General features: G+C 38.7%; 1 protein-coding gene across 2 annotated transcripts in view; it reads right to left on the minus strand.

The window, feature by feature from the left end:
• Positions 1 to 9,541: 9,541 nt before the first annotated feature.
• Positions 9,542 to 13,592, minus strand: part of LOC124612335 (KICSTOR complex protein kaptin-like) — a 114,727-nt gene continuing 110,676 nt past the window's right edge. For both annotated transcript variants that reach the window (XM_047140480.1, XM_047140482.1), the window contains exon 8: positions 9,542 to 9,887. In XM_047140480.1, coding sequence (XP_046996436.1) covers positions 9,792 to 9,887 — 96 coding nt within the window. In that variant the 3' untranslated portion in view covers positions 9,542 to 9,791. The remainder of the gene's footprint in view (positions 9,888 to 13,592) is intronic.

Below are 13,592 nucleotides of genomic sequence, written 5' to 3' on the forward strand. Positions count from 1 at the left end.
ACAGGAGTGCTTGATGTTTGTCAATATCTTAGTTTTTTCAAAGGAGATGTGAAGACCTATTTTAGCTGATAGTTTCTTTAGTTCAAGGATTTGCTCCCGTGCTTCTTCCATTGTTTCGGAAACAGGGCCATATCATCTGCAAAAGCAATGCAATTTACTTTAAGGTTCTTCTTTTTGCAACCCAGTCTTATACCACTCTCAATATTTGTGTTCCATTCTCTGACTACTTTCTCCAGTGCACAATTGAACAGCAACAGTGAGAGCCCATCCCCCTGTCTCTCTCCCGTTTTTACTTCAAAGGGTTCTGATAATTCGCCCATAAATTTAAGTTTCGAAAATGCATTTGTAAGGATCCTTTTATAATATTAGTTGTTTTCTTATCCAAACCCATTTCTTTCAGGACTGATAATAGAGATTGTCTATCAGTCGAATCATATGCTTTTTTGAAATCAATGAAGGAGATTACATATGTCTTCGCCCTTGATTTTTGGTATGCCATAATATTTTTGAGGTTTAGTATTTGTTCCGAACATGATCTACCCTTTCTAAAACCTCCCTGGTATTCCCCAATTTGCGGGTCCAATTGTGGCTCTGCCATGTTCAAAAGGACTTTAGAAAGAATCTTGTATGTTACATCCAGCAGTGATATTCCTCTGTAATTGTTGCGGTCTGTCTTCAAACCTTTCTTGTGGATGGGGTAGATGAGAGCTGTTCTCCATTCTGTGGGGATCTCTTCTTCTTTCCAGATTTTATCGAAAACACACTTAAGGGATGTAACTGCATTTTTGTCAGCCTTTTTCCATAGCTCAGCCACTATTTGGTTTTCTCCGGATGCCTTGTTGTTTTTAAGTTCTGAAATGACCTTCTGTAGTTCTTCAATTGTCGGTGGTTCTGAATCTGGCTTCTCACGGTTATTTGGGATGGATTCAAATTTTTTAAAGATGGGTTCACAATTCAAGAGTTTCTCAACGTAGCCTGCTAGTATTTTGCAATTTTCCATGTTATTGTGAGCGATGGTCCCATTTACATCTCGAAATTGGAGGGTGGGTGCTTTGTATCTTGATAACCTTTGTTTGAAAGTTCTGTAAAAGCTTCTTGTGTTGTTTTTAGCAAATTCTTCATCAATTTGGAGGGGAGTTTTGTTTTCATGTGTCTTCTTAATCCTTTTTATATTTTTATCTATCAGTTTTCTAACTGTGATGAAATTCAATCTGCTTTCTTCCGTTTTCTGTGATTGCCAGTTTTGCCATGCCTGTTTTCTTGTTTCAATGAGGGCATCACATTCCAGCGACCACCAGGCATGTTTTTTACTTTTTATGTTAGATGCTATCTGTTTGGCTGTAGTAATGAGGTTTTCCTTGATATCCCCCCCAGCTTTGTGTCTGAATGGTTTCTGTTGCTTTTATGAATTCATCTGATTTTAATATCTCTTCTGTGCTATACTTCCGACCCTTAATTTGTTTCATGCTGCGTTTCCTGTTTGGGATGACTTTGAACTTAACTTTAGAAAGGTAGTGGTCTGAATCCAAGTTTTCATCCCTGAGTATCCTAACATTCATGATTTCTTTGCTAGAAATCTTCTTGATTGCCACATGATCAAGTTGAAATTCCCCAAAGCTAGGATTTGGGGATATCCGTGTCTTTTGTCTTCATGGTAGTTTCTTGAAAGCTGTGGATTTAAGAATTAAATTGTGTGCTTGGCAAAGTTATATTAGCCTCACACTATTTCGGTTTGTTCTCATGTGTGCAGGATAATCTCCAACTACTTTCTTATATCTTTTTTCTTTACCAATCTGTGCATTAAAATCTCCAAGAAGAATGTGTAGGATAATCTCCAACTACTTTCTTATATCTTTTTTCTTTACCAATCTGTGCATTAAAATCTCCAAGAAGAATGATGATGTTTTTATCTGGAATTTTCTGAATAACGTCATCTAGATGATTCCAAAAGGCCTCCACTTTTTCTTTGTTTTTCCTGTTATCCTCATTTATAAAAGGCATGTGCATTGATAATTGTGTAGATTTTGTTTGTGCTTGTGAATGTAAGACTTGAGATTCTTTCTGATTGGGAATCAAAGTGAACTATCGAGTTCAAGATTTGTTTGTTGATTATAAAGTTTGTTCCAAGATGTGGTACATTTTTCATTATTCTCGGTCCCACTTTACCTTTGTATATACTAAAACCTTCAGAATCGAAGGTATCTGTATCCATGTATCGTATTTCTTGAATGGCTGTTATTAGTACGTTGCGGTTCTTTAGTGTATCTGTTAGATGTTTTAGTTTTCCAGTTTTCAACAATGAGTTTGCATTGAAAGTTGCTAGGTACGTTGATTGCCTATGTTGAAATTTGGATGAGATTGCAAGACACTCCGACTTGTCTTTGTACAAGGTTGCAGACTCCCCAGAATCCGAATGTCTGCTGACGTACAGCGGATCGTCCACCTGGGGTAAAATAGTTTACATCACACACTTCCATGATTGATGAAATTTATTTTGGGTGTGGCCCAAAGGCCACAAAAAATAAAACCAAGATTGTGAGTGCTGGAGGTAGTTCTTCCGCTCTCCCCGCCGATGGGTATCTGGACTTCCTCTTCCTCCTTTGAGACTGTTGACCAGGTTTCACCTAGTAACCCTAGGCAGGGGCCCTTACAGGGTACTACCATCCGGAGCCAGATGGACCCAGGTTTTTTAACGAGGTGTTACTCCTCCCCCTCCTCCTTCCTCATCACTTGCAAAATGAGGACCGGACTTGGGACCGGCAATGGTGGACATTCATTAAAGCACGCCAGTAAAGTCCATCTGACAATGTTCCATCTGTCTCAAAGTAATAACTAAAATTACGGAAAGCGATTCTGACAATCTCATTAACATAATTGCATATTATTGATTTTAGTGTGTGATGGATATAAGTTCATTGTTCCAGGATATGTTTTGTAAATGATCACTGCAGTCAACATAGCTGTGGTCTGAAACAGATACTTTTATGAAAATAAAAACAATTTTAATTTACATTAATTACAATCCTGCATGTGGGCACCTAATCTTGTTGTTATATGTTAAATGACACATTCAGGTTCCCAAAATAAACAAAAAAATTGTAAACTACACAAATGGCATCCAATACATGTTGTTTACTACTTAAAAAGGAGTTTCCACTGTAGGGTTCAATGTTTAATTATATGCCTAAAATTTGTTGTTTTTCCTGAATTGTCCATAATTTTGTTTCAGTTTAACATATTCCTCAGAAAACTAATAAATTACAAGAGAGAATTGCTGAGTTATGCTTACCTCCCAGAAGCAAAATGTTTAGTACTGAAGATATACACATACAATAGTGAAAGTGATACACTTTCTAGCTTTTGGAGCAAATAGTTCCTTCCTTGAGGTCCAGAGAAGGATAGTTTGGGGAAGATTAAAAGGAATGCCTTGTCACTCAGACTCCAGGATGAGGAGAATTCACATGTAAACAAAGGTAAAGGGTAAACAAAGAAGGATGGCGAGGCCCCAGAGAGAGTAGGTGAGGGTTGGTATAATGGTAAACACTGTGCCAGCTTCAGTCAAGAGGTGGTAAGGACAAAATGATAAGCAAAGATACTGTTTATTAGCAGTATTACACATTTTGCCATATAGTGAGTGGGATAACACAGTGGTTAGCACACTGGACTCGCATTAAAGAGGACGAAGGTTCAAACCCGCATCTGCTCATCCTGATTCTTTCGAAAGAACATGACTGCTCCCCTTCCTAATCCTGTCCTAATTCGAGCTTGTGCTCCATCTCTAACAACCTTACTGTCGACGGGACTTTTAACATTAATTCTTCCTCCTCCTCCATTTTGCGTTCTGAATGTAGGTACTGGAGAGGAACTGTGTCTCAAAATTTGTGTTTTCCTTTGATAAAATCATTCATTGGAGATTGTAAGATAAACTAAGGGAAAACCAAGTCTGACACATAGTTAGCCCTAAACTGAAACTAAGGGAACACAAATTCTAACTAGCAGTTACCCCTAAACGTAAACAAAGAGAACACCAAGTCTGGATAGCAGTTAGCCCTAAACTTACGTGCCTATGTTGCATGTTCTACATCTACATCTACATCCATACTCCGAAAGCCACCTGACGGTGTGTGGCAGAGGGTACTTTGAGTACCTTGATCGGTTCTCCCTTCTATTCCAGTCTCGTATTGTTCGTGGAAAGAAAGATTGTCGATATGCCTCTGTGTGGGCTCTAATCTCTCTGATTTTATCCTCATGATCTCTTCGTGAGATATACGTAGGAGGGAGCGATATACTGCTTGACTCCTCGAGGAAGGTATATTCTCTAAACTTTAACAAAGCCCGTACCGAGCTACTGAGCATCTCTCCTGCAGAGTCTTCCACTGGAGTTTATCTATCATCTCTGTAATGCTTTCGCGATTACTAAATGATCCGGTAACGAAGTGCGCTGTTCTCCGTTGGATCTTCTTTATCTCTTCTATCAAGCCTATCTGGTACGGATCCCACACTGGTGAGCAATATTCAAGAAGTGGGCGAACAAGTTTACTGTAACCTACTTCCTTTGTATTCGGATTGCATTTCCTTAGGATTCTTCCAATGAATCTCAGTCTGGCACCTGCTTTACCGACGATCAACTTTATATGATCATTCCATTTTAAATCACTCTGGATGCATACTCCCAGATAATTTATGGAATTAACTGCTTCCAGTTGCTGACCTGCTATATTGTAGCTAAATGATAAAGGATCTTTCTTTCTATGTATTCGCAGCACATTACACTTGCCTACATTGAGATTCAATTGCCATTCCCTGCACCATGCGCCAATTCATTGCAGATCCTCCTGCATTTCAGTACAATTTTCCATTGTTAAAACCTCTCGATATACTGCAGCATCATCTGCAAAAAGCCTCAGTGAACTACCAATGTCATCTACAAGGTCATTTATGTATATTGTGAATAGCACTCCCCTGCGGCACACCTGAAATCACTCTTACTTTGGAAGACTTCTCTCCATTGAGAATGACATGCTGCATTCTGTTATCTAGGAACTCTTCAATCCAATCACGCAATTGGTCTGATAGTCCATATGCTCTTACTTTGTTCATTAAACGACTGTGGGGAACTGTATCGAACGCCTTGCAGAAGTCAAGAAACATGGCATCTACCTGGGAATCCGTGTCTATGGCCCTCTGAGTCTCGTAGACGAATAGTGCAAGCTGGGTTTCATACGATCGTCTTTTTTGAAACCCATGCTGATTCCTGCAGAGTAGATTTCTAGTCTCCATAAAAGTCATTATACTCTAACGTAATACATGTTCAAAAATTCTACAACTGATCGACGTTAGAGATATAGGTATATAGTTCTGCACATCTGTTCGACGTCCCTTCTTGAAAACGGGGATGACCTGTGCCCTTTTCCAATCCTTTGGAACGCTACGCTCTAGAGACCTACGGTACACCGCTGCAAGAAGCGGGGCAAGTTCCTTCATGTACTCTGTGGAAAATCGAACTGGTATCCCATCAGGTCCAGCGGCCTTTCCTCTTTTGAGCGATTTTAATTGTTTTCTTATCCCTCTATCATCTATTTTGATATCTACCATTCTGTCATCTGTGCGACAATCTAAAGAAGGAACTACAGTGCAGTCTTCCTCTGTGCAACAGCTTTGGAAAAAGACATTTAGTATTTCGGCCTTTAGTCTGTCATCCTCTGTTTCAGTACCATTTTGGTAACAGAGTGTCTGGACATTTTGTTTTGATCCACCTACCGCTTTGACATTAGACCAAAATTTCTTAGAATTTTCTGCCAAGTCAGTACACAGAACTTTATTTTCGAATTCATTGAACACCTCTCACATAGCCCTCCTCACACAACATTTCGCTTCATGTAATTTTTGTTTGTCTGCAAGGCTTCGGCTATGTTTATATTTGCTGTGAAGTTCTCTTTGCTTCCCCAGCAGTTTTCTAACTCAGTTGTTGTACCACAGTGGCTCTTTTCCATCTCTTACAATCTTGCTTGGCACATACTCATCTAATGCATATTGTACGATTGTTTTGAACTTTGTCCACTGATCCTCAACACTATCTGTACTTGAGATATAACTTTTGTGTTGAGCCGTCAAGTACTCTGAAATCTGCTTTTTGTCACTTTTGGTAAACAGAAAAATCTTCCTACCTTTTTTAATATTTCTATTTACGGCTGAAATCATCGATGCAGTAACTGCTTTATGATCGCTGATTCCCTGTTCTGCATTAACTGTTTCAAATAGTTCGGGTCTGTTTGTCACCAGAAGTCTAATGTGTTACCACCATGAGTCAGTTCTCTGTTTAACTGCTCAAGGTAGTTTACAGATAATGCGCTTAAAAAAATTTCACTGGATTATTTGTCCCTGCCACATGTTTGAGTCTCCTAGTCTATATCCGGCAAATTAAAATCTCCACCCAGAACTATAACACGGTCGGGAAATCTACTCGAAATATTTTCCATATTTTCTTTCAGGTGCTCTGACACAACAGCTGCTGAGCCAGGGGGCCTATAGAGACATCCAATTACCATGTTTAAGCCTGTTTTACCCGTGACCTTCACCCGAATTGTTTCACATTTCGGATCTCCGTCAATTTCCTTCGATACTATTGCACTTTTTATCGCTATAAACACGCCTCTCCCTTCACTGTTCTGCCTGTCTCTGCGGTATACATTCCAATTTGAGTTTAGAATTTCATGTTGTTGGGTTGCGCATCAAATTTCAAGCAGTTTCATTTATATTTTCTTGTGTTATGGACGATCTGTGTTATTTGTCTTGTCTCAGCACTGGATACCAGCACTGTCTTAACAATGACCTGTTAGCACCAGAATAGGACATTACTGATTATATACTGAAATACATTGTGTAAAATTCATTGGGACCTAGTTGAATAACAAATTAAAGTACAGTCATTCCTCACTGTGTCAACATAAAAACAGAAGTGTTGACCTACATAGCACATTTTCACTCCCTGTTGTCTTAAGGAATTATCTTCTGCATCAGTGCATGTAAGGTAAATAAGTGTTGATTCAGCAGCACTGAGCAGTTAGAATACTGTGTAAAGCATATAACAATACATCTTGCGGAAGCAATTTTAAGGATTTTGGAATTCTTAAATGCACTTCCCAATGCATTAACTCCTTAATGGTTCTGTTTGCTGATAGTAAAAATCAGGTTAAACTGAACTTTGATTAACACGGACACAATACAAGACACAAAAATAATTTTGATGTAGACTTTGCCTCGACGTCTAGGGCTCAAAATGGAGTCATGTACTCTGGTGTGAAAATATTCAACAAGATCTCACCCAGCAGCAAGGAAGAACTGAGAATTGCTACCAATTCTAGCTCTCTTCCTACAAATTATTTGAATTTCTAATTTTAGAAAATGAGAAGTTCTGTTAACTACATGGCAAATAACACTAAACATTGAAGGATACATATAAAGTAGTAATGTGTTGTAGGTAGGACTCAGTATTGACAGATGTAGGCACATAGTTTCTTTTAAAAATACAGCTGTAAGTAATACCAGCTAACTAAATACAGATAAACAGCAGCTTATCGTATAACTGAGAAAGCATCAGCTTTTTCATAGTAGCAGTTTCCTTTCTAATTTACTCAGTCAAATTTAGGTGGCAGAATTGTGAATACCATTATGCAGGGAACTGGTAGTTTAGTGTTGATAGAGAATACAGATTGTCTCTCTGATTTGTTTCTTGTCAATGTATACCTTGGCTCATTCCACATCCCAGAGGTCTCTCTTTCTTGATGGGATCCACGGCACACGATGAATGAATGGATTCTCTTCTTTATCAATTTTACTTTTCTCAGTAGTTGCTTAACTGAGGAAAAATCTTTTAAGTGTGAGTTAGCACCTTGATAAATGTTAATATTACAAAGTTGGATAACATGAGACTGTCATTTCTTAATAAGTATTTGCTTGACACAGGTATTCCTACTACTCGACTACTCTCCATATGTTCATACAGAATATTTTTCAAATCAAATAATCTAAATTGCTATGATGTTACATTACAGTGATAAATGTAATTTGCATTACTATGTCTTGTTGAACACAGCAACCTCTTTGAGCAATGTAGTCTCACTGCATATTTTAGACCACGTCAAGCTGTGGAATTGTACGCAAGTGTCCAGCATAACATAAGTAAGTACTTTAATTGATAAAATATCAAAAATTAATAGCCCTAAAGCATGCCCTACAATTCAATTTTTATTTACAGAGTACAATTATAAACTTCACAGTGTCTGCTAAAGATTGATGTGAAGCAAATTTCAAATATGATGTGTCCTTGCAACCTGCAAATTGTCAGTATGCAGCAGCTATGTTTACTACAGTGTTTGCTAAGTATTTGCAGTTAAACTTTTCCTTGTTATTATGACAGACCATAAAAATTATCTGTGGGATGTGCAACTAACTGAAAGTAACTACAATGGTTAATTCAAAATCATGAATGAACCCAAAAGCTTAATGAAGATTGGATGTTATTTCTAACATTAGATGCAGCTGGAACAAATTGTATAAATGTAGTGTATATTCTTCACTGTACTGGATTACTATTGTATCCATTCTCATAACACTAATGGAAATGAAAATTCTGTCACTAAAGTTCCACAAGCTCTTTGTTGCGATGAAGCTATTTACATTTATAGATACCACTTTGCCGGTGTGCATTTGTTTATATACATGGTGATGATCATCATCATTAACAAACATCATGTTTATGTTGGTGGTTGTACAACACAGCCACACATTAACTCCACTCATGAACCAGAAAGTTGTTGCTACATAATAGTTGTTATGTCCATAAACAAACATACTGATTCAACAAGTGTGTCATCTGAATGAGATTACTGACTATAAAACACAAATTATCAGCACATTTTCCATATAAATTAAATGAAAGTAAACTGATTCACAATAAAATTTCAGCAAATATGTCATTAATACAGAGGACAACATGGAATAAAATAGAAAACAAACATTTATTAATATGCCAACAGTATTTACAAGTACAGTGAAACAAAATTACATCTTTGGTAACATCCATTTATATGAAAGTAATAGTATCATATCAGTCTGAAATTGGGAGAGAATAGTAACCACTCTCAGATCCAATATGACTAGTTACAGACTGTAAACCAGATGAACTCACTGACTAATATATAACAGCCATCATAAACTACACAGTCAGCAAGAAAATTAATTAAGCAGCAGTTGTGATTCCTTACCAACCACTTTTCTGCTTTGCAATGACACTGTTTAACTATATGCCATTTTTAAAAATATTGCCACTAAATGTGGTTTGAGGAAGTATGCAGACAGCATTTGGGAAAAGGAAATACACAACACATCAGTCACAGTCAGGTATAAATATACAGATCTCCTGGAATGATGCATGTGGATCTATAAATGATTTAACCCTCTTGGCAGATGATATTAAATAATTGTTTATAGTTTTAGTATCGAAATACATCTTTCTTCTGATTATGCTACTTATGACCAAGTATGTGCTTCCTGCCCATCAGGAATGCATTTTCATGTAGAAAATGGCTGAGCAATCATGATAAGACTCACTTTTGCTTCACCTACTTAAATTAATAATTCAAATAATTTACATTCCTCTCATTAGCTTGAATGATTATTTCTTCATGCACCAAACTCAAAAACTGTACTTTTGTTTAGTCTATGCGTATAATGTAGAGAAGCTTTTACAGATGCACCACCCACTGGTTTGTTAACTGGAATATTAGGATCTAACTTGTCACAGCACTGCCTCTGTCACTTTCATCATGATTACTTATTTCCTGGTATCCTCTCAGCAGTTTCTCATTTATGATATCTGGATCATGCTGGAAAATAGACAAAACAAAGCATAAAATAGAAATCAGTTCTCTACTTTATCCATGAAGTGAATTTAAATAAAACAGAACTGGTCAACTGACATGGCAGGAATCCATGCTGCAGTGTCGGAATCAATAACATATTAATTAAAGGATAGAGTGTTTCTTTTTTTTCACAACTCAGGTTATAAATATGTGTTTGAGGAAAAGTTTTATCTAGCAACACAAGAGAAAGTTAGTTACAAAGTATGAGACACTTCTTCATTATGCTCTCTGCTAGTTCTAGTGTAATAATAATATAATAATAATAATAATAATAATAATACATTGCTTATGGGATTATTAAACAATTTTAGCCGTATTTGTTAATGAGGTGGCATAAGACAAACCAATATCATGAGAACTTTGGTTTGTTTCTTTTGAGTTTAGCCAAATTAAAAATATTTTACAATACCAGAGAAGGAAAGTTGCTACTCACCATATAGTGGAGATGCTGAGTCGCGATAGGCACAATAAAAAGATTCACACAATTAAAGCTTTCGGCCATTAAGGCCTTTGTCAGCAGCAGACACACACACAGCTCTCTCTCTGAGAATGCAGATGTGTGTGCAAGTTACATTTCTGTGTGTGTGTGTGTGTGTGTGTGTGTGTGTGTGTGTGTGTGTGTGTGTGTGTGTGTGTGAGACAAAGGCCTTAATGGCCGAAAGCTATAATTGTGTGACTCTTTTTATTGTGCCTATCGCGACTCAGCATCTCCACTATATGGTGAGTAGCAACTTTCCTTCTCTGGCATTGTCACATTCCATCCTGGATTTTCCATTGTTTAAAAATATTTTACATCAACCACAGGCCAGTGAAAATACATCTGCAACTTGAAACTTCATGTACATATACTTTTTTAATAAACAAACAGTCATGAGGCTGGTCAAAATTTGTACACTCATATACTTCATAGTATTTGGTGATACCATAATGTTTGTATTCTCCTCTAAAGGAAAGTAATCTATATTCTTTCATTACGTTCAAAATCTAGCAAGTACATCTGCATTTCTGTTGTCTATTAAAGTTTATGCTTTCCATTTACAGAAATAGTACTCTATTTTTAACGGCTTTCATTATAGACCGATAACGTTAACTGCCTCTCTGCTATACAAAATACATTGTACAAAACCTCTCTGATGGTTTTTGATGATTCAACATTTTGTATCTGTACAGGTGTGACAATTCTGCAAAAAATCTGCTGGCACAAAAGTCAGTATTCCAGGTGATGGCAGGTGCTCAGCCCGGAAAAAGGGGAGCTGGACCCTGGAAGAGGAAAAACTTGACGTGTCATTCAGCCTACAGGAGAGCAGAGTGTCCAAACACCATATGAGGGCTAGCAAAGAGAAAAGCACACGGCACGAGCAGCATGAATGACCAAAACAACTAGCATGTAGAACAAAGAACATTGTTTGTGCGAGCCAAACGCAGCATAAGAAATTACTGGCCTAGCCTATCATCCCCAGCAAGTTAACCTTTGTGTCAGCAATTCTAACCGTATGATGTTCTGTGTGCATTGTCTGTGATAGCTTTCTGCAGTACTCTGCCTTGAGACCCTGACAGCCCATCTGCATCCACGTACATGCATCCCTGTTGATAGGGCTACTAAATACCTCCCCCTGAAAAGGCTACACAGGACCATAAGTTGGCCTGGTTTCTGCTGCAATCTCCACTGCAAAAACCAAAGGTGCAAGATTCTCCAGCAGGGAGTCTACCATAAAAGTAGGCAAAGACAACTCAGCTGACTCTGCCAGAATGGCAGAAGCTTGTGGAGGCTGTAGTAATGGCTGGTCTTCATGCATTGGTGAGGGAGGACTTATCCATGGGTGAGTGGGGAAAGGACAGTGCTGGCCCCTAGTTCATGGGCTCAGCACTGGAAATCATGGGAGTAGTCGCCAGCCAGTGTGCTTCTTCTCTGATGAAAGTAATATGGCAGAGCGCATGGTGTAGGTGTGCTGCACAGTGCTGCAATTGGGAGCCTCCTACCAGGTAAACACTGTGACTGATCCTTCATCTGGATTATGCAGAGATGGTGACGATCTGGGTCCAACAGGTCATGGACACAATGGTTTGAACAATGGGTCATCTGCTTCCGGCTGACATCCACCACAAGCAAGTGCAAACCTTTTCAGTCCCCTCCCACTACACCAGAAGCCACCTCAGCTTATTGCCAAAAGACCAGGGGCAAACAACATCCCTGACAGGAAAATGCGGTAGGTGTGACATTCCAGGGCATGTGACTAAGGGTGTAACAAATCTAAGAGGCCCCATAGCTCGTGCACATGCAAATGTTCCATCATACTGCACACTTTAACTGGCATCGCATGGTATGTGGCTACAAAACTAGACAGTGCATTGACACGGGATGAGGACGACATGGTGTTCTTCATTTGAGTCTTCAAAGGTGACACAAATAACTCCACTTCTGAGTTGAAGCAAGGTGAAATGGGGCAGTGGTTAGATCCTGGATACCAATGCGCTTGATAGCAAAACTATCTAACAACATGTGAACAGCTGCTGTTGAGACTGTCGATGATAGTCTAGTTACATATGAGAAATCGGACAATGCATCCACTGATGACAGCCACATGCTTCCAAAAAAAAAGCCTATGAAGTTGACACACTCCCTGTCCCAAGGGAGTTTCGGGTTTGGCCAAAGGCATAACTGACACAGTGACACAGCCTGCTTTTGTGCAGACGCCTTGCAAGCCAGCACCAGACGTTCAATGTCACGATCGATCACCAGCCAGTAGCCATGTTGCTGTGCCAAAGCATTCATATGAAACATACCCCTGGCCAGTAGCCATGTCGCTGTGCCAAAGCATTCATACGAAACATACCCCAGTGTGATGATGCATGCAACAGCTGTAATAAGCAAGGATACAGTGCTGGAGGGACAACTACTCAACAGCTTTGCTCCTTCGTGGCAAGCATGAATACCATCTGGACAATACTGAGTTGATCCCATAGTAAGAAAAATTTAAAACCCAGTCCACTCTCAAAGGAGCAAGCTGGCCATTCCATATGGGCTGTGGACATGATTTACTGGAAAAGCAGGTCTGTGGCCATGATGGCTGCGGTGTCATCAGATGAATATTCAGTAATAGCTGCTGCAATGTATCATCCACCACAAAAAGAGTGCATCCTGTTGATAAAATTCCAGATTGGGTCCCACCGGCAACAATAGAACCTCTGCACTAGTGTGCTTGGCAGCAGACCAGTAATGAATGCCATAACAATAATTACTGAGAAAAAGTGTCCAACTCTGCATTTGGTGGGAGTTCTATTCAGTAGCTTAAAATGAGGACCAATTAACAAAATCAATGGTTTGTGGTTGGCAACAAACTTGAACTTTGCTAAAAAAACTATTCCATTCCATGGTAGCAGACTGATACAAAAACCATATTATAATTTTATACTAAAACAGTCAAAGGCTGCAGATTTGTAATTTGTTTGTTACATGTTCCAGCTGGGTAGGGCTTCCTCAGATAATTTGAAGGTACACAGGGGGAACAAAGTTATAAATAGCTGGCATGATCATATTCCATACTACCAAGATGATACAAAAGCATACATTTGGGAAAGAGATAAAGTATAAAATACTGGGGACTCATGTTAAAATTAATGCCAGCACCATATGTAACATTAACATTAATGCCAACAGCATACTCACAT

The sequence above is a fragment of the Schistocerca americana genome, chromosome 4, assembly GCF_021461395.2.
Source record: "Schistocerca americana isolate TAMUIC-IGC-003095 chromosome 4, iqSchAmer2.1, whole genome shotgun sequence".
Classification (NCBI taxonomy): Eukaryota; Metazoa; Arthropoda; class Insecta; order Orthoptera; family Acrididae; genus Schistocerca; species Schistocerca americana.